The sequence below is a fragment of the Pseudophryne corroboree genome, chromosome 5 (assembly GCF_028390025.1).
Source record: "Pseudophryne corroboree isolate aPseCor3 chromosome 5, aPseCor3.hap2, whole genome shotgun sequence".
Lineage (NCBI taxonomy): Eukaryota > Metazoa > Chordata > Amphibia > Anura > Myobatrachidae > Pseudophryne > Pseudophryne corroboree.
Window position 1 is genome coordinate 122,520,984 of NC_086448.1, and position 17,941 is coordinate 122,538,924.

Sequence of the window (17,941 nt, forward strand, 5' to 3'; positions counted from 1 at the left end):
GGGCCAGGTGTTTGTGTCGGCCACTAGGGTCGCTTAGCTTACTCACACAGCTACCTCATTGCGCCTCTTTTTTTCTTTGCGTCATGTGCTGTTTGGGGAGTGTTTTTTGGAAGGGCCATCCTGCGTGACACTGCAGTGCCACTCCTAGATGGGCCAGGTGTTTGTGTCGGCCACTAGGGTCGCTTAGCTTACTCACACAGCTACCTCATTGCGCCTCTTTTTTTCTTTGCGTCATGTGCTGTTTGGGGAGTGTTTTTTGGAAGGGCCATCCTGCGTGACACTGCAGTGCCACTCCTAGATGGCCCAGGTGTTTGTGTCGGCCACTAGGGTCGCTTATCTTACTCACACAGCTACCTCATTGCGCCTCTTTTTTTCTTTGCGTCATGTGCTGTTTGTGGAGTGTTTTTTGGAAGGGCCATCCTGCGTGACACTGCAGTGCCACTCCTAGATGGGCCAGGTGTTTGTGTCGGCCACTAGGGTCGCTTAGCTTACTCACACAGCTACCTCATTGCGCCTCTTTTTTTCTTTGCATCATGTGCTGTTTGGGGAGTGTTTTTTGGAAGGGCCATCCTGCGTGACACTGCAGTGCCACTCCTAGATGGGCCAGGTGTTTGTGTCGGCCACTAGGGTCGCTTAGCTTAGTCATCCAGCAACCTCGGTGCAAATTTTAGGACTAAAAATAATATTGTGAGGTGTGAGGTATTCAGAATAGACTGAAAATGAGTGGAAATTATGGTTTTTGAGGTTAATAATACTTTGGGATCAAAATGACCCCCAAATTCTATGATTTAAGCTGTTTTTTAGTGTTTTTTGAAAAAAACACCCGAATCCAAAACACACCCGAATCCGACAAAAAAAATTCGGTGAGGTTTTGCCAAAACGCGGTCGAACCCAAAACACGGCCGCGGAACCGAACCCAAAACCAAAACACAAAACCCGAAAAATTTCAAGTGCACATCTCTAATATTGTAAAGTCACAGCGCTGACAACCAGGCGGCTTTACACAGGAGGATTTGCCCAAGCAGTCCCAGGAACAGTGTAGCTGAGAGAAATGGAACCCAAACACTGATAGGGAGTGAGGGAGAGACAGATATGCAGCTCCAGGGTGAGAACATTTGCTGGAAATGGCGCCCTGAGGCTGGGGGAGGGGCTCCAGGTCTAAGCCTTATCCCCCTTCTGGCAAAACCACCGGGTAATGCGTGCTACTAGTAAAACGGTTTTAAGGGAAAACCTGACCTGCACCCATGCCCTGGTGATCTAGTTGGATCGCCTGTACTGCCACAGTGTCCACCGCCAGCGCGCGCGGCCCGCCTCCCACTGACCGCGCCGGATCGCGATAAAGTACGGGTCCCGCGAGCGGGACCCACTCACCATCTCCAGAAGCGCGGCCACGCGATTCCGGAGAGCCCCCGTCGTGTGTGCCTGACCATAGAAGAAAACCGGAGCCTCCTGCTGTAGTTACCCGGCAACCAGGGCTCGGGAGTGTACAGCGCCGCTGGGGAGAGATGGAGCTGCAGCAGTGAATGTCACTAGACATGTACACACTGCTGCAGCCCTTGAAGTCTTCACTTTTCTTCTCAAAAAGCTCTTCTTAGGGCTGCCCAGAGCAGCCCCTCTGTTATGTGCCTGCTATCTGCTGCACCAACTACAAAACTGAGCTCCTGTACAGGGAGGCGGGGTTATAGAGGAGGCGGCGCTATGCATTCTGGGAACAGTCAAAGCTTTTGAGCCTGTTGGTGCCTCGGATCAAGATCCTACTCTACACCCCAATGTCTATCCTTGTGGAGCCCAGTGTACCCCGCAGCAGAAACAGCACTTTCACTGAATAGGTCAAATGCATATTCAACCTAAAAACTGTCGAAAAGTGCACCAATTAAATACCCCAAAGTGTCTTTCACAATTGCTAAACCTATGGGAAAAGACCAGGAATACTAACCTGTATAACAGTGCGTCACCACAATCACAAGCAAGCAGTGTGGATTACTCTAAGTCTTGGCGAGTACATTACATTTACTACAGTAATGTGGCTTACCTCAGAGACAGCGACCAGTTGCACCTCAGATATAAATGGAGTTGGGTAGACACGGGAGAAGATACAGTCTTTCACTCTTCTTACATAGTTTTCTCGGACCGGGTCAATGGGCAGCCCAGCTGTAAGGGTAGAACGCAGTTTTTTTGTAATGAGTTGGAAGAGTGTAGCAAGAATAATGTCTGAATTTCTGCTCTTTCCAACATTATTATTGTATAGTGCAGTATCACACAATAAATATGAATGGCCTGAATCCAGTAGCTGAAAATACATACCCTGCCTTTGTAATAGACACAACACAGGACTTATATAATGTATTCATTCTATAACAGAAAATGAATGCTAAAGACTCACATAGACCTGTATGTTACTTTTGGAGCTTTTAGACTAAGGGGTATATTTACTAAGCAGTGAAAAGAGCGGAGAAGTGAGCCAGTGGAGAAGTTGCTCATGGCAACCAATCAGCACTGAAGTAACATCTATAATTTACATACTATAAAATGAAACAGAGCTGCTGATTGGTTGATGGGGAAATTTCTCCACTGGCTCACTTCTCCGCTCTTATCACTGCTTAGTAAATGTATCCCTATGGGCATAATTCAAAGGTGGACGCTAATGCATGCCCAGCTGTGACAATATGCAAATGTTAGATTCAGCCTACTCCTTGGCTACTAGACACCCACTTTCAATGCCAGTGGACAGTGCAACTCTGCCGATGGTTCTGAACACTCTACCATCTGTGCACCAGCCAACGACAGGCACTGTGTTTCCAGAGTGGATGTGTCTCCTCTGTGGATGCGGATCTATGTACGGGAACGCAGCTGCGTTCACTGAAACACGCCTGACATTACCATAACACCCGCATGAGACAGAATTTTTTTGGGATTCATTTCAGGCCACCTCCCAGTCTCTGCCCAGGAAGGCCCACAGCTTTACATTTGGGTGATTCTCCAGAAAGTGAACATAAAGTCCTGTGCATCACACACTTTTATTTTATTTCTTTTTTAAACTGGTCTGTTAAGAAATTGTTGTTTTGTGAAAAACTTAATTGCTTAGTAGCAATGCCTTACCCTATAACTTAAGACCCACTAAAATATTGGTATTTTGGAGAAGTATGTCGTTTGAATTTGTGTAGCTGTCCCGTGTATCACGGATAGTCGCCCACTACCACTTCTAATGCCAGCGGTTTCTGCGTATGCACCTTAGGGGTTTCCAGGACTTGTTGCACACGTGCAGTAGGAAATAAACGCTCAACTGCACAAGCATTGGCACTGCATCCACCTCGGATTCAAGACCCATATTGTTACATAGCATGATGGGATACACTCTGTGACATGTCACATGGGAAATGCTTTTATATAATACCTGTGTTAGGGAGTTTTGTACCTTCCCGCACACCAAGTTTGGGGAGACAACTTCCAAAAGAGGAGTAAGCATATAGATTTGCTGTAAATCTATAATACCCCTTTCACACCGCACAAATAACCCGGTATCGACCCGGCATATTGCCGGCTCGACACGGGTCGGCATGCGGTGTGAAAGGGGCATAGCCGAAATCCCGTGTCGCCAGACCCGGCAAGTCAACCCGGGAATAAAGCAGTGTTATGCCCGGGTTGAATACCGGGTCAGTGGCTGCGTAAACGGGCTCCCGGGTCGATGCGACCCGGGACCTGTTTACTAGATAGGGAGAGGCGGCGCGGAGATGATCTCATCTCCCAGCACCGGCTCCGCCCCCGCTGCTATGGCAGCCCGCCCGGCTTATTGCCGAGTCGGGAAAGCCTGCAGCAGCTGCCAATGCCGGATCCCACCCGGGAAGGACCCGTTTCCAATTCCCAGGTGGGATCCGGCATTGGCAGTGTGAAAGGGGTATATCTTTACCCCCCCTATAATTATTAATAATAAAGTAAGCAGGTCAAGTCAACAAACTCTAAAGACTATATGAGGTAAATAAAATAAATATCAGGATACCTAGAACATCGTCCAGTGAGGCACTCCATAAATCCATAGAAGACACTTTCACCCTCCTTTCACAGGATTCACTTGTGTTCGGTGTATGGAGTAAAAGTGTATGTTTGCCATTCTCAGTGTCCATCGGGCTGTTAGGTTTCCAGGCCAGGCAATAAGTCCCACACACTGCCACGAGGCAGACCAGAGCATAGCCTCTGCCCTGAACCATGCTGACCTTTTTCCATTTACTCAGTATTTGATTTTCACATCAATTTTTCACAGAAAAGTCACCGATTTTTCTAATCTGGGCTGAGGTAAGAAAGTTTCATGTGTTAAACCTGATGTAAATACTACTTACAGTAAAGGCATCACCCGACATCCTGGCTGTACCCGGTGATCTCGCTGTAATATTACAGGAGTAACATTTTGATGAATGAAGCTTTGGCAATTAAAGAAGTAGATTACAATTCTGGGCCTGATTCCGATCTGTATGCTGAAGCCGACGCAGCTGTGTGTTTTTCAGGCTACATACTTTCTAAACCACGCAGGTGAAGCAGCCATCCAGAAATGAATAGAGATGCCCTCCGAAGCCATCACAAAGTCCTCAGCAACTGCGTACACATACATGGCATTGACGCAGAGACGAGGAACATTGACTCTCCGGGTCTATGGTCATGGGGGCTATTCACCTCCCACTCCTACCGCCAAGATTTCTCACGTGCTGCTCCCTTTCTCTGGACTTCTCTACCTCTCCCCCTCAGACTCTCCACCTCTCTACAAAACTTTAAACGGGCTCTGAAGACCCACTTCTTCACCGAACCCAGCCTAATCTCATCCTAACCCTCTGTTCCATGCTCACTGTCTACCCCAGAGGTTCTCAAACTCGGTCCTCGGGGGCCCACACAGTGCATGTTTTGCAGGTCTCCTCACAGAATCGCAAGTGAAATAATTAGCTCCACCTGTGGACCTTTTAAAATGTGTCAGTGAGTAATTAATACACCTGTGCACCTGCTGGGTTACCTGCAAAACATGCACTGTGTGGGCTCCCGAGGACCGAGTTTGAGAACCTCTGGTCTACCCCATCTGTGTCACCCCTGTCTGTCTGCCCCTCCCCTTTAGAATGTAAGCTCTCACAAGTAGGGCCCTCTTCCCTCACGTGTTTATTCTTTTCTTACTTTAATAATCTTCAACTGCGCCTAATACCGCGGTTTCCTGCACCCTGATACTTATTTCAGTGTCATCTGCTGATGTAGATATGTTTATTTACCCTGTATTTGTCCTATATTGTCTTCAACTGTAAGTCACTGTTTTCCTGTTTTGATTATTTGTTAATGTACTCTGTAATTGGGTGCTGCGGAACCTTTGTGGCGCCATATAAATGAAGGGGTGGTCTTCAGGTTGCCGGTGGTCGGGGTCCCGGCGACCAGCATACCGGCGCTGGCATACCGACCGCCGGCATACCGACATCTTTTCTCCCTCTTGGGGGTCCACGCCTCCCCTGGATGGAGAATAGATAGCGCCACTACAAGGGGCTCATTTGCGTTCGCCCAGCTGTCGGTATGCCGGCAGTCGGGATTCCGGCGCCGGTATGCTGGTCGCTGGGACCCCGACCGCCGGCAAACCATACTACACCCAAATAAAGGATAATAATATTAATAATAATTCAGACCTGAACACTGTTGTGCGAATTTGCAAAGTGGAAGATTGTCAATCGATTGCGCATGCATATGGATCGTAGTGCGCACACGCAAGGCCAAACAGCAAAAAAATCCACTGACACCCCCCCCCCCCAAAACACGGTCACCGCGTTCTTGCCACCATTTCCAGTAACCTTCCTCAAATGGTCCTTTCCTGTCAAACACTCTACGAATGAATATTTACTGTGAGCGGTTTTGCTAAAGTGCCTTGACGCATGTGAAGTCTATTGATAATCGTTCCGAAGCATGAACATCGGCATTGTGTAATGAATCCTAATCAGGCCCTCTGTGAATTACTGAGTGCTCATTCTCTTGCACCATAAGGTGGACACCAATGTAATTACGTGTTCTTACGCTATGGGGTAGATTTACTAAAACTCCTAAAAAGAGAAAAAAAATTACAGTCTACCCTAGCCGTGATTTATATAGAACAATGTAGGAAATGATACAGTAGGTGGAATCGGGGTTTCCATGTGTTACAGCTCCACTTTTCTTTTTTAGAAGTATTAGTAAAACTACTCTTTTGTGTACTGATGGTTAATACTTACTATAGTAGTTATATATAAAATACAGTACAGGTTGAGTATCCCTTATCCAAAATGCTTGGGACCAGAGGTATTTTGGATATGGGATTTTTCCGTATTTTGGAATAATTGCATACCATAATGAGATATCATGGTGATGGGACCCAAGTCTAAGCACAGAATGCATTTATGTTACATATACACCTTATACACACAGCCTGAAGGTCATTTTAGCCAATATTTTTTATAACTTTGTGCATTAAACAAAGTGTGTCTACATTCACACAAATCATTTATGTTTCTTATACACCTTATACACACAGCCTGAAGGTCATTTAATACAATATTTTTAATAACTTTGTGTATTAAACAAGGTTTGTGTACATTGAGCCATCAAAAAACAAAAGTTTCACTATCTCACTCTCACTCAAAAAAGTCCGTATTTCGGAATATTCCATATTTCGGATATTTGGATATGGGATACTCAACCTGTACAATATATTATGATTATGCCCAGTGGTCAGATCCTTTTGAGGGTTACAGAGTCCTGTGTCCATATTTGACAATATATGACATTAACATTTGATTTATGTAATACCCAAAATGTTTTCTTTTTTTCTTCTTTACACCTGGTAACGTTATGTATAAAGCTGGCACTACTTAAGCAGCTGACGTAGGCAGATTCTGTTGACCAGTTTGGTAGTTTAAGTAAAAAAGGAGAGTTATGGTAGACTTACCATGGTTAACTCTCTTTCTGCGAGGTACACTGGGTTCCACAGGGAATACATCGGAGTGTAGATCGGGATCTTGGATCCAGAGGCACCATCAGGCAAAGCGTTGACTGTCCCAGGATGCATTGGGGCCTCCTCTATAACCCCGCCTCTAGGCACTGAAAGCTCAGTTTCATTAACCAGCCCAATGCAGGAGCAGGTAAAAGAGAAGTCAGATATTAGTCACATAGAACCACAATCTCACGACAGGAGAGGGTACCAGCGGCTAATGCCATACAACCTAAAGAAGCTAAGTGCGTCAGGGTGGGCACCCTGTGGAACCCAGTGTACCTCGCAGAAAGAGAGTTAACCATGGTAAGTCTACCATAACTATCCTTTTCTGCAGCGGGTACACTGTGTTCCACAGGGAAAACATCGGGAATGTACTAAAGCAGTTCCTCATGGGAGGGGACGCGCCTTAGCGGGTAAGAGAACCCAGCAACCAAAAGAAGCATCCTGGGAGGTGGAAGTATCAAAGGCATAGAACCTAATGAACGTGTTCACAGAGGACCACGTAGCTGCCTTGCACAATTGTTCTGGGGACGCGATACGACGGCCGACCCAAGAAGGTCCAACAGAGCGAGTAGAATGGGCTTTAACTGCAGCAGGAGCTGGAAGTCTAGCCTGTACATAAGCTTGTGCAATCACCATTCTAATCCATCTGGCCAAGGTTTGCTTATTCGCAGGCCAGCCACGTGTGTGAAAATCAAACAAAACAAAAAGGGAATCTGACCTCCTGGTAGAGGCAGTCCTCTCCACATAGATACGGAGAGCCCTAACCACATCCAAAGAACGTTCTTTGATGAACAAATCCGAAGAGACAAAGGCCGGGACCACAATCTCTTGGTTAAGGTGAAAAGATGACACCACCTTAGGTAGATAACCTGGGCGAGTTCGTAGAACTTCCTGGACCTGGTGAAATATGAGAAAGGGTGGACGACAGGAGAAAGGGTGGACGACAGGACAAAGCGCCTAAGTCAGACACCCGTCTTGCAGAGGCAATGGCCAGCAAGAACAGAACCTTGGCTGTGAGCCATTTAAGGTCCACTGATTCAAGAGGTTCAAAAGGAGACTCATGCAGAGCATTCAGCACAACAGAGAAATCCCATGGAGCCACAGGAGGGACATAGGGAGGCTGAATCCTTATAACGCCCTGAATGAAAGTCTGAACATCAGGTATAGAGGCAATTTGTCTCTGAAACCAAACCGACAAGGCAGATATATGAATCTTGAGGGAGGCCAGACGAAGACCTAAGTCCAGGCCTCTTTGCAGAAAAGCCAATATCCTAGAAGTTCTGAAACTATTAACATCGTAATTCTTCTCAGCACACCAGGTGAAGTAAGAATTCCAAACCCTATAATCAATCCGGGCAGATGCCAGTTTGCGGGCTTTCAACATCATTTGAATAACTACCTCTGAAAATCCTTTGGCTCTCAGGAGTGATGCTTTAAGAGCCACGCCATCAAAACCAGTCTGGCCAGGTCTGGTTAGAGACAAAGGCCCTGTACGAGGAGGTTTGGTCGTTGAGGAAATAGAAGGGGATGCCCCATCGATAGACCCTGCAGGTCTGTGAACCAATGCCGTCTGGGCCACGCTGGAGCGACTAGAAGCAGCATTCCTCCTTCCTGTTTGAACTTCCGTAGAACCCTGGGCAGGAGCGACACTGGAGAGAACACGTAAGGCAGCCGAAAGTTCCATGGAATTGCCAGTGCATCCACGAACGCTGCTTGAGGATCCCTTGTCCTTGATCCAAAGACCAGAACCTTGTGAATGTGTCGAGACGCCATCAAGTCTACATCTGGTAAGCCCCACTTGTCCACTTGGAGTTGAAAGACTTCTGGATGAAGACTCCACTCTCCGGAGTGTACATCCTTGTGACTGAGGTAGTCCGCTTCCCAGTTCAGGACACCCGGAATGAACACTGCCGATATACTTGCAGATGGCGTTCTGCCCAACAAAGGATTTTTGACACTTCCTTCATAGCCATGCGGCTTTGAGTGCCGCCTTGATGGTTTATGTATGCCACTGTCATGGCGTTGTCTGACAATACTTGAACCGGTCTGTTCCAACCAGAGGCAGCGCAAGTGATAATGCATTGAACACCGCCCTCAGCTCTAGGATGTTTATCGGGAGGAGTGATTCTTCCTTGGTCCACCGACCCTGAAAAGAGTGTTGCTCCAACACTACTCCACATCCCTTCAGACTGGCATCCATCGTCAGGAGGACCCAGTCGGGGATCCAGAAGGGACAGCCCCTGCTCAATTGCTGGTTCGGGAGCCACCAGGTAAGTGACAAATGAACCTCCGGAGCTAACAAGATCTTTTTGGATCTGATCCGATGAGGCAGGCCTTCCCACTTGGCAAGAATTAATTGTTGCAGAGGGCGGAAATTAAATTGAGCGTACTCCACCATGTCGAATGTTGACACCATCAAGCCAAGTACCTGCATCGCTGAGTGAATCGACACTCTGGGGTGACGGTTGAAGTGTCTTATCTTAACCTGGATTTTCAGGACCTTGTCTGAAGACAGGAACAGTCTTTGTATGTGTCCAGAAGCGCCCCTAGGTGCACCATGCTCTGAGCTGGAACCAGCGAGGACTTCTTCCAGTTGATCAGCCATCCATGGGGTTGTAAGCAACTCACCGTCAATTTTATATGACTGAGGAGGACATCGTGGGAACTCGCCAGAATCAGCAGGTCGTCCAAGTACAGCAGGATTCTGAATCCCTAGCGACAGAGGTGCGCTGTCATCACGGCCATAACCTTGGTGAAGATCCGAGGAGCCGTGGCCAGTCCGAACGGCAGAGCCTGGAATTGGTAGTGACTGTCGCCAATGGCAAACTGCAGGAACTACTGATGCGATATGGCAATAGGAATATGCAGATAAGTATCCTGTATATCCAGGGATACCATGTAATCTCCAGGTTCCATCGCAAGCACAATAGAGTACAATGTTTCCATACGAAACTTGGTGACCCTCACAAACGTGTTCAGTGACTTGAGGTTGAGAATAGGCCGAAAAGACCCATTGGGTTTCTTCGGCTGGGACTGAGGTACCGACACAATTACTCCTGTACTCAGGAGAGAACCTACCACCGTTTGCAGAGCCTGCGCCTTCAACGGATCCAAAGGAAGCACCGTAGCACAAAACTGGTGAGGGAGACATCTCTTGAAGGAGACAGCGTACCCGTGAGAGACAACTTCCAGTAGCCACGCATCTGAAGTGGTCTTTAACCAGACCTGGGTGAACTGTAGAAGTCGGACTCCCACCCTGGGGTCCCCTAGGGGGAGGCCTGCCCCATCATGAGGCAGGCTTGTCTTGAAGCAGGCTGACGGGCTGCCCAGGACTGCTTCGTCTTGGGCTTGGTGGTCTTGGGAATCCAATATTGTCTGGGGTAAGACTGACCCTTGGCGAAGGATTAGTAGGAGGAAGAAAAGCAGTCTTAGCAGCTGCTAATTCAGACACTATTTTATTCAGGTCCTCTCCAAATAAAATGTCCCCAGTGAAGGTCTTTTTGGAGTCCAAATACACTTTCCACGACCTTAACCACAGTATGCGATGAGCCAGGACAGACGTGGATGACGCTTTGGAAGCCAGTACCCCCGCCTCCGAGGACGCCTCCTGAATGTAGTAGGCGGCGGTGCATATGTGAGACAGGTATTGTCTGGCTTTGTCAGAAATATCATCAGGCAGCTCATCCTCTAACGCCTGAACCCACCCCTCAATTCCCTTTGCGGTCCAAGTGCAGCTATGGTGGGCCTATGGATGGCCCCTGCGAAGGAATATATAGACTTCAGGAATCCCTCCACACGCTTATCTGTCTGTTTCTTCAGAGAGGTGACAGTGGTGACAGGCAGAGTAGATGACACCACGAGACGAGTGACGTGAGAATCCACTTGCGGTGGGTTTTCCCATTTACTACTTAACTCTACATGGAGAGGATAGCGAGCCAAGGCCCGTTTGGGGACCAGGAATGTCTTACCTGGGGTAGTCCAGGGTTCCTTCCTGATGTCCACTAGATGATCAGAATGGGGTAAAACAGTTTTAACCACCTTCTGTTGTTTAAACATATCAGTTTTCATGGCCACTGTAGTGGAATCCTCATCCTCAGTGATTTGAAGGATCTGCTTAATAGCATCCACCAGGCCAGGGACATCAACCTGTAAGGTAGAATCCTCATCAGTAACGCTTGATTCCGAGTCTGACAGGACCGTATGCTCCCCCTCTCGTTAGATGAAACATCAGAGATGTTAGTGGATTGAGAGGAGGAAGCAGCCTGCTTAGATGACCCAGGGACACGGGAGTGACCTGGAGTAGATTTCTGTCTAACAAAAGACTGATTTAACCTGGAATCATTATGCTTCCTTCGCTCCCCCTCTAAGGGCCTTTTGTCATCGATATATCGCCTTATGCTTACTCATAACCTACCCACATTAGCCCCTCACGAGATAGCTTGGGAAACTGACTTGCAGGACCACATAGAGACTGACACCTGGGAACAGATTAAACAGAACTTAGTTTCCTCTGCGACCTCTATTAGACACAGAGAGAATTCATTTAAACTATATGTCCGTTGGTACTTGGTTCCGACGCGACTAAGTAGAATATACCCTTCCGCCTCGGATAGGTGTTGGAGGGGTTGCGGATCGGAGGGTACCCTGCTCCATATATTTTGGGATTGTCCCAGGATAGCTTCACTCTGGAAGGTAATTCGGAGATTGATTTTGCAAATCACTGGGGTGAACATGCCCTCTTCCCCGTCCTTCTTTCTTTTCCCGAGACCTATCCCCGGAACACCGAAATCTTCACAAAAGCTCATCTGGCATATCACGACCGCACTGAAATGTAAAATAGCTTTCCACTGGAAGTTGCACACAATTCCATCCATTGCGGCTGTGGTTGCTGCCGTCTGGGATACTTACCATATGGAATTCCTTTCTAGCGTGGTGGAAAGCAGTGCATCAGGCCTTACTGATATCTGGTCCCCATGGCTGGCGTACTATAAATGCCCCCCCCCCCCCCCGTTGACATTCGGTTTTTGATATACTCGCATATTTGATTTCACATGTATGCATTGCTGTACCCCACTCCCTCTCCCTTCCCTCCCTTTTTCCTTCTGTCTTCCCCTCCCCCATCCAACTGTTCATTGTCTATTGTACTATGACAAAAATTTCATTAAACAGTATTTACAAAAAAAAAAAAAAAGACTGATTTAACTGTTGCAGCTGGGAAGATACATTTTCCGCCCAGGGCGGATTTACAATAGGTACAACTTGTGGTGGCAGTGACAACAGAGGTCCCATGGGGACGGGGGGGGGGGGGGGGGGGCAAAACGGTCCACTAGAGTCCCCAGGAGGGTAATGAACATAGCTCAGGGTGGCTCCATCATAGTAACAGGAGCTGCAGGCTGACTGGGAGGTGCATGACATTTAAAACACTTATTGTTAGACATTGTGATAAAGCACCAATCAGTCTATTAGTACGATGATGCCAGACAGAGTACACAACTTGCGGATAAAGTACACAAACAGCGTCAGAATACACAAACTTGTGAACTTAATCCTGGTGTACGTGACTGTAACACAGTTAAAAAAAAGGATTTTAATTACCTACCGGTAAATCCTTTTCTCGTAGTCCGTAGAGGATGCTGGGGTCCACATTAGTACCATGGGTATAGACGGGTCCACTGGGAGCCATTGGCACTTTAAGAGTTTGAGAGTGTGGGCTGGCTCCTCCCTCAATGCCCCTCCTACCAGACTCAGTCTAGAAACTGTGCCCGAGGAGACGGACATCTTCGAGAGAAGGATTATACACAGATAGTGGCGAGATTCATACCAGCTCACACATACAAGGTAAACCAAGCTAACTAGCTTGAACTACTCAGCAACAGCTGAAACATTACTTACCAAGTAACAATGCAGTACTCAACTAAAAACAAAGTTGTACTGAACCAGATAACAACTGCAGAAAAACGAAGCGCTGGGCAGGCGCCCAGCATCATCTACGGACTATGAGTAAAGGATTTACCGGTAGGTAATTAAAATCCTATTTTCTCTTACGTCCTAGAGGATGCTGGGGTCCACATTAGTACCATGGGGATGTACCAAAGCTCCCAGAACGGGAGGGAGAGTGCGGAGGCTCCTGCAGAGAGTGCGGAGGCTCCTGCAGAACAAATTGACCAAACTTAAGGTCCTCAGAGGCCAAAGTATCGAACTTGTAGAACTTTGCGAACGTGTTTGACCCCGACCAAGTAGCCGCTCGGCAAAGTTGTAAAGCCGAGACACCCCGGGCAGCCGCCCAGGAAGAACCCACCTTACGAGTAGAGTGGGCCTTAACAGACGTAGGACACGGCAAACCTGCCGTAGAATACGCATGCTGGATAGTGAACCTGATCCAGCAAGAGATCGTCTGCTTAGAAGCAGGACACCCAATTTTCTTGGGATCATACAGGACAAACAGAGAGTCCGATTTTCTGTGACGAGCAGTCCTCCTCACATAGATTTTAAGAGCCCTTACAACATCTAAGGACTGATGAAATTGAGGAGTCAGTCGCAACTGGCACCACAATAGGTTGGTTGATATGAAATGCCGACACAACATTCGGAAGAAACTGCTGACGTGTCCGAAGCTCAGCTCCATCTTCATGGAAGATCAAGTATGGGCTTTTACATGACAAAGCCCCCAACTCCGACACACGTCTAGCAGAAGCTAAGGCCAACAAAGTGACAGCCTTCCACGTGAGAAACTTGACCTCAACCTCCTGTACAGGCTGAAACCACTCCGACTGGAGGAACCGCAACAACATGTTAAGATCCCAAGGCGCCGTAGGCGGTACAAAGGGAGGTTGGATGTGCAGACCTCCCTTCAAAAAAGTCTGAACCTCAGGGAGGGCAGCCAACTGTTTCTGGAAGAAAATGGATAGGGCCGATATCTGGACCTTTACGGATCCTAAACTCAGGCCCATATCCACACCTGCTTGCAGGAAGAGGAGAAAATATCCCAGTTGAAACTCCACCGTAGGAAACTTCTTGGACTCACACCAAGATACATATTTTTTTCAAATACGATGGTAATGTTTAGACGTTACTCCTTTCCTAGCCTGTATCAGGGTAGGAATAACCTTGTTCGGAATGCCCTTCCGAGCTTGTATCTGGCATTCAACCTCCATGCCGTCAAACGTAGCCGTGGTAAGTATTGATAGGCGAACGGCCCCTGCTGCAGCAGGTCCTCCCGAAGAGGAAGCGGCCTTGGCTCTTCTAGCAGAAGATCCAGAAGATCTGCGTACCAAGACCTTCTTGGCCAGTCTGGAGCAATGAGGATCGCTTGAACCCTTGTTCTCCTTATGAGTTTTAGTACACTTGGAATGAGTGGGAGTGGTAGAAACACGTACACCGACTGGAATACCCACGGAGTCACTAGAGCGTCCACCGCCACTGCTTGCGGGTCCCTCAACCTGGAACAATATCGCTGAAGCTTCTTGTTGAGACGAGAGGCCATCATGTCTATTTGGGGTATACCCCAAAGATCTGTTACCTCCTTGAACACCTCCGGATGGAGACCCCACTCCCCTGGATGGAGATTGTGTCTGCTGAGGAAGTCCGCTTCCCAGTTGTCTACTCCCGGAATGAAGATTGCTGACAGCGCCAACGCGTGTTTTTCTACCCAGAGGATGATTCTTCTTACCTCTGACATTGCAGCTCTGCTCTTCGTTCCGCCCTGTTGGTTTATGTAAGTCACTGTCGTTACATTGTCCGACTGCACTTGAAATGCCCGATTTCTCAGAAGATGGGCCGCTTGGAGAAGACAGACGGCTCTTAGTTCCAGAATGTTTATCGGTAGGCTGGCTTCCAGACTTGACCACCTTCCTTGGAAGGTTTCCCCTTGAGTGACTGCGTCCCAGCCCCGGAGACTTGCATCCGTGGTTAGAAGAATCCAGACCTGAATCCTGAATCTGCGGCCCTCCAGAAGGTGAGGTAATTGTAGCCATCAGAGGAGTGAAATACTGGCCTTTGGCGACAGACGTATTCTTTGGTGCATGTGTAGATGAGATCCCGACCACTTGTCCAGGAGATCCAGTTGGAAGGACCGAACATGAAACCTTCCGTACTGCAGAGCCTCGTAAGAGGCCACCATCTTCCCCGGAAGGCGAAAGCACTGATTAACAGACACCCGGGCAGGCTTCAGGACATCCCGGACCATTGAACTCCCTCAGGAAGGGGTAAAGCGATTTTAAGTTCAGAATGGGCCTGAGCGAACTATCCGGTTTCGGTACCACGAAAAGGTTCGAATAGTAACCTTTGTTTTGCATATAGGGAGGAACTGGTACAATGACCTGTGCCTCCACCAACTTCTGGATGGCTTCCTGTAGGATAGCCCTGTCTGGCAATGGGTTGGGGTTTTGGAATCTGCACTGGATCGGATTGTAAATGAGTGTTAAACAATTTTAAACCATGAAAGACATCTGTAATGACCAACATATAGCTACCGACTATACTGATTGGGTTTTTGCGGTAGAACTAGGTTGGTGGTGCTCCCGGACTTTAGTTCAGAACAAACTGTTATAGGGGTTTTTTTCTATTACGAAGAGGCAAAAGGAAAAAAAAAAGACTTATGTTGTCTCACTGGGGCACACTTTGTTTTTGATCTATGTACATATGTTGTATGCATGTGAAAAAACACGGTAAGTATGAATTTAAAACTTAACTTTTAATAGTTTTTTTAAACAGACGATACTATTGTTGTTTATATCAACAACAATTGATTAAAACAGAATTAAATAATGGTATGTTACTCACTTGTTATAAGGTAGGTAGGTGGCAGGTTGCTAGTCTGCACACCCACTGAATTAGAAGTGAGTGTTAATATTTGACGTTCATCAAAGCGAAAATATGGAATTTCTTGTTCTCTATATCAACTTATGATATATTGTTTATATATTCATAAGAGAGGAACAAGAAAACCGGCTTCTCAACTGCCGACTCCTTCTGGATAGGAAAAAATTGTGGGCGTGGTTAGATAATAGTACTCAAGATATTGGATGGTTATTGCACATACATATTCAGTGGTATTAACCTGCATTTATTGGTGAGAATGGAGAATATAGGAAAGTGTTGCAGAACCAGTCACTTCTGCTTTTGCCCATCTGTATCCATCGAATGGGCAATGAGAGAGTGTATTGTCGCCTCAATTTTCTGGTTATGAAAGAAGTAGGTACACTTCTGCTTTCCTGGGTGCATAAATGGGTTGTGTATCCCTTGATACTACAGTACCCGGTATTCCCAGAGGGTCTCCCTTTCTGGTACTAACCAGGCCCAACGCTGCTTGGCTTCCAAGATCAGATGAGATCAGGCATGTCCAGCGCGGTATGACTGTAGATAGTTAGGAAAACATCTACTGGCATGCGGGAGTACCCAACTGGATGAGAGAGTGTATGAAAGGAGTTTTCCAGTAGTTGACAGAATAAGTATTGAATATATAGAATAGAAATGTGATAGACCTGATATTTCAGGATGAAAGTATAGAATCAGTGTAGCACTTCTGCTGTCCACTGGGAGGCCCATGTTACCATACTGGGCATTGCAGAGGATAATCCTTTAATTGTGGATGAGAGAGTGCATGAATAAAAGTAGAAAAAGTTGATCAATTCACAAGAAGGTTTCCAAGCAAAGGGAGGATGATAATTATCAAGACCATATAAAAGATTTTACATTGCTCTCTTGTTTCTGTTGAAGAAGGGTAATAGATAACCAATTATCAGTTCAGATATGGGTTGCAAAAAATATATACACCACAATACTCAGAGATGGTTGCAAGTATAGAGGAAAGTGGGCATGTTCGGGGGATAAGGAATAAGATATCCCCAAGTCTACCCAATAGTCTGATTAGATTGCTCAAAAAGTGGTTCAATCCACAAAATAATTTCCAAGCACAGGGAGAATAATAATTATCAAAATCATATACAAGATTTTACATTGCTCCCTTATTTCTATGTCAGAGTTCCTGAAATGTATTGAGGATGGTAAATCCTTATTCGGCAAGAGAGTAATAAGTAATCAATTTATACATTCAGATATGGGTTGAAGTGACACGCGTTTCGCTGAGAGGAGCTTGTTCACCTGATCAGGTGAACAAGCTCCTCCCAGCGAAACGTGCGTCACTTCCAGTCCGGCGCCCGACTTCCGGGATCTCCGCAACGGAGCTCCGGCGGGCTGACCCCTCTTTATACACACACACAGGTATGAAATACCGTTCCTTGCTGTCCTAAGCTCTCCACACCGGGATTCCATCCCCAGCTCCCACCCACGTTACACAGCGGCAGCGGGGTATTGGTATTCCCACTCTGTGCAAGTTGCACAGACAGTGACTCCGTCTCTGCTCCTTAAGATTAACAGCACCAGCCGCACTCCCCAGGATACTGCACACATATATACTTGTGCAGCAAATCAACATAGGGAGCTTGAGCTGGCATCAAAATTTGTATTGCTTGTAAACAGATCTATGCTTAGAAAAATAGCAATGTGGTGCAGTTAATAGTTGAGTCATTTCTACTCAAGGAGAGTGTGCTACAATAATATTTACAAGCCTTATTATATAACTTCAACATCATCTTTTTGTACGTATCTATTTCATGTTCAGGACAAAATAGATCTATAAAAAATGAATCCCGGCATGAGACAGAATTAGGATTGTGAATTTAGGGCATACCCAAACAAACAGTGTGTGTGTTTTTTCATGTTTATTTATGCTTAAAGGGATGATGTATGGCAACCATCTCTGAGTATTGTGGTGTACTCTTTGCAACCCATATCTGAATGTATAAATTGGTTACTTGTTACTCTCTTGCAGAATAAGGATTTACCATCCTCAATACATTTCAAGAACTCTGACATAGAAATAAGGGAGTAATGTAAAATCTTGTATATGATTTTGATAATTATTATTCTCCCTGTGCTTGGAAATTCTTTTGTGGATTG

At 46.7% G+C, this 17,941-nt stretch overlaps 1 protein-coding gene and 1 pseudogene across 4 annotated transcripts in view; both read right to left on the reverse strand.

The window, feature by feature from the left end:
- LOC134927346 (protein adenylyltransferase SelO-like) overlaps positions 1–17,941 on the reverse strand; it is a 215,337-nt gene that overhangs the window by 180,461 nt on the left and 16,935 nt on the right. For all 4 annotated transcript variants that reach the window (XR_010177618.1, XM_063921657.1, XM_063921658.1 and 1 more), the window contains exons 2-3: positions 3,998–4,285; positions 2,033–2,151 (exon numbers count right to left, since the gene is read on the reverse strand). Coding sequence is in view for 3 of the 4 variants with exons in the window: in XM_063921657.1 (XP_063777727.1) it covers positions 2,033–2,151; positions 3,998–4,205 (327 nt within the window). In the remaining variant the exon portion in view is untranslated. The remainder of the gene's footprint in view (positions 1–2,032; positions 2,152–3,997; positions 4,286–17,941) is intronic.
- LOC134930481 (5S ribosomal RNA) lies at positions 16,226–16,344 on the reverse strand (annotated as a pseudogene).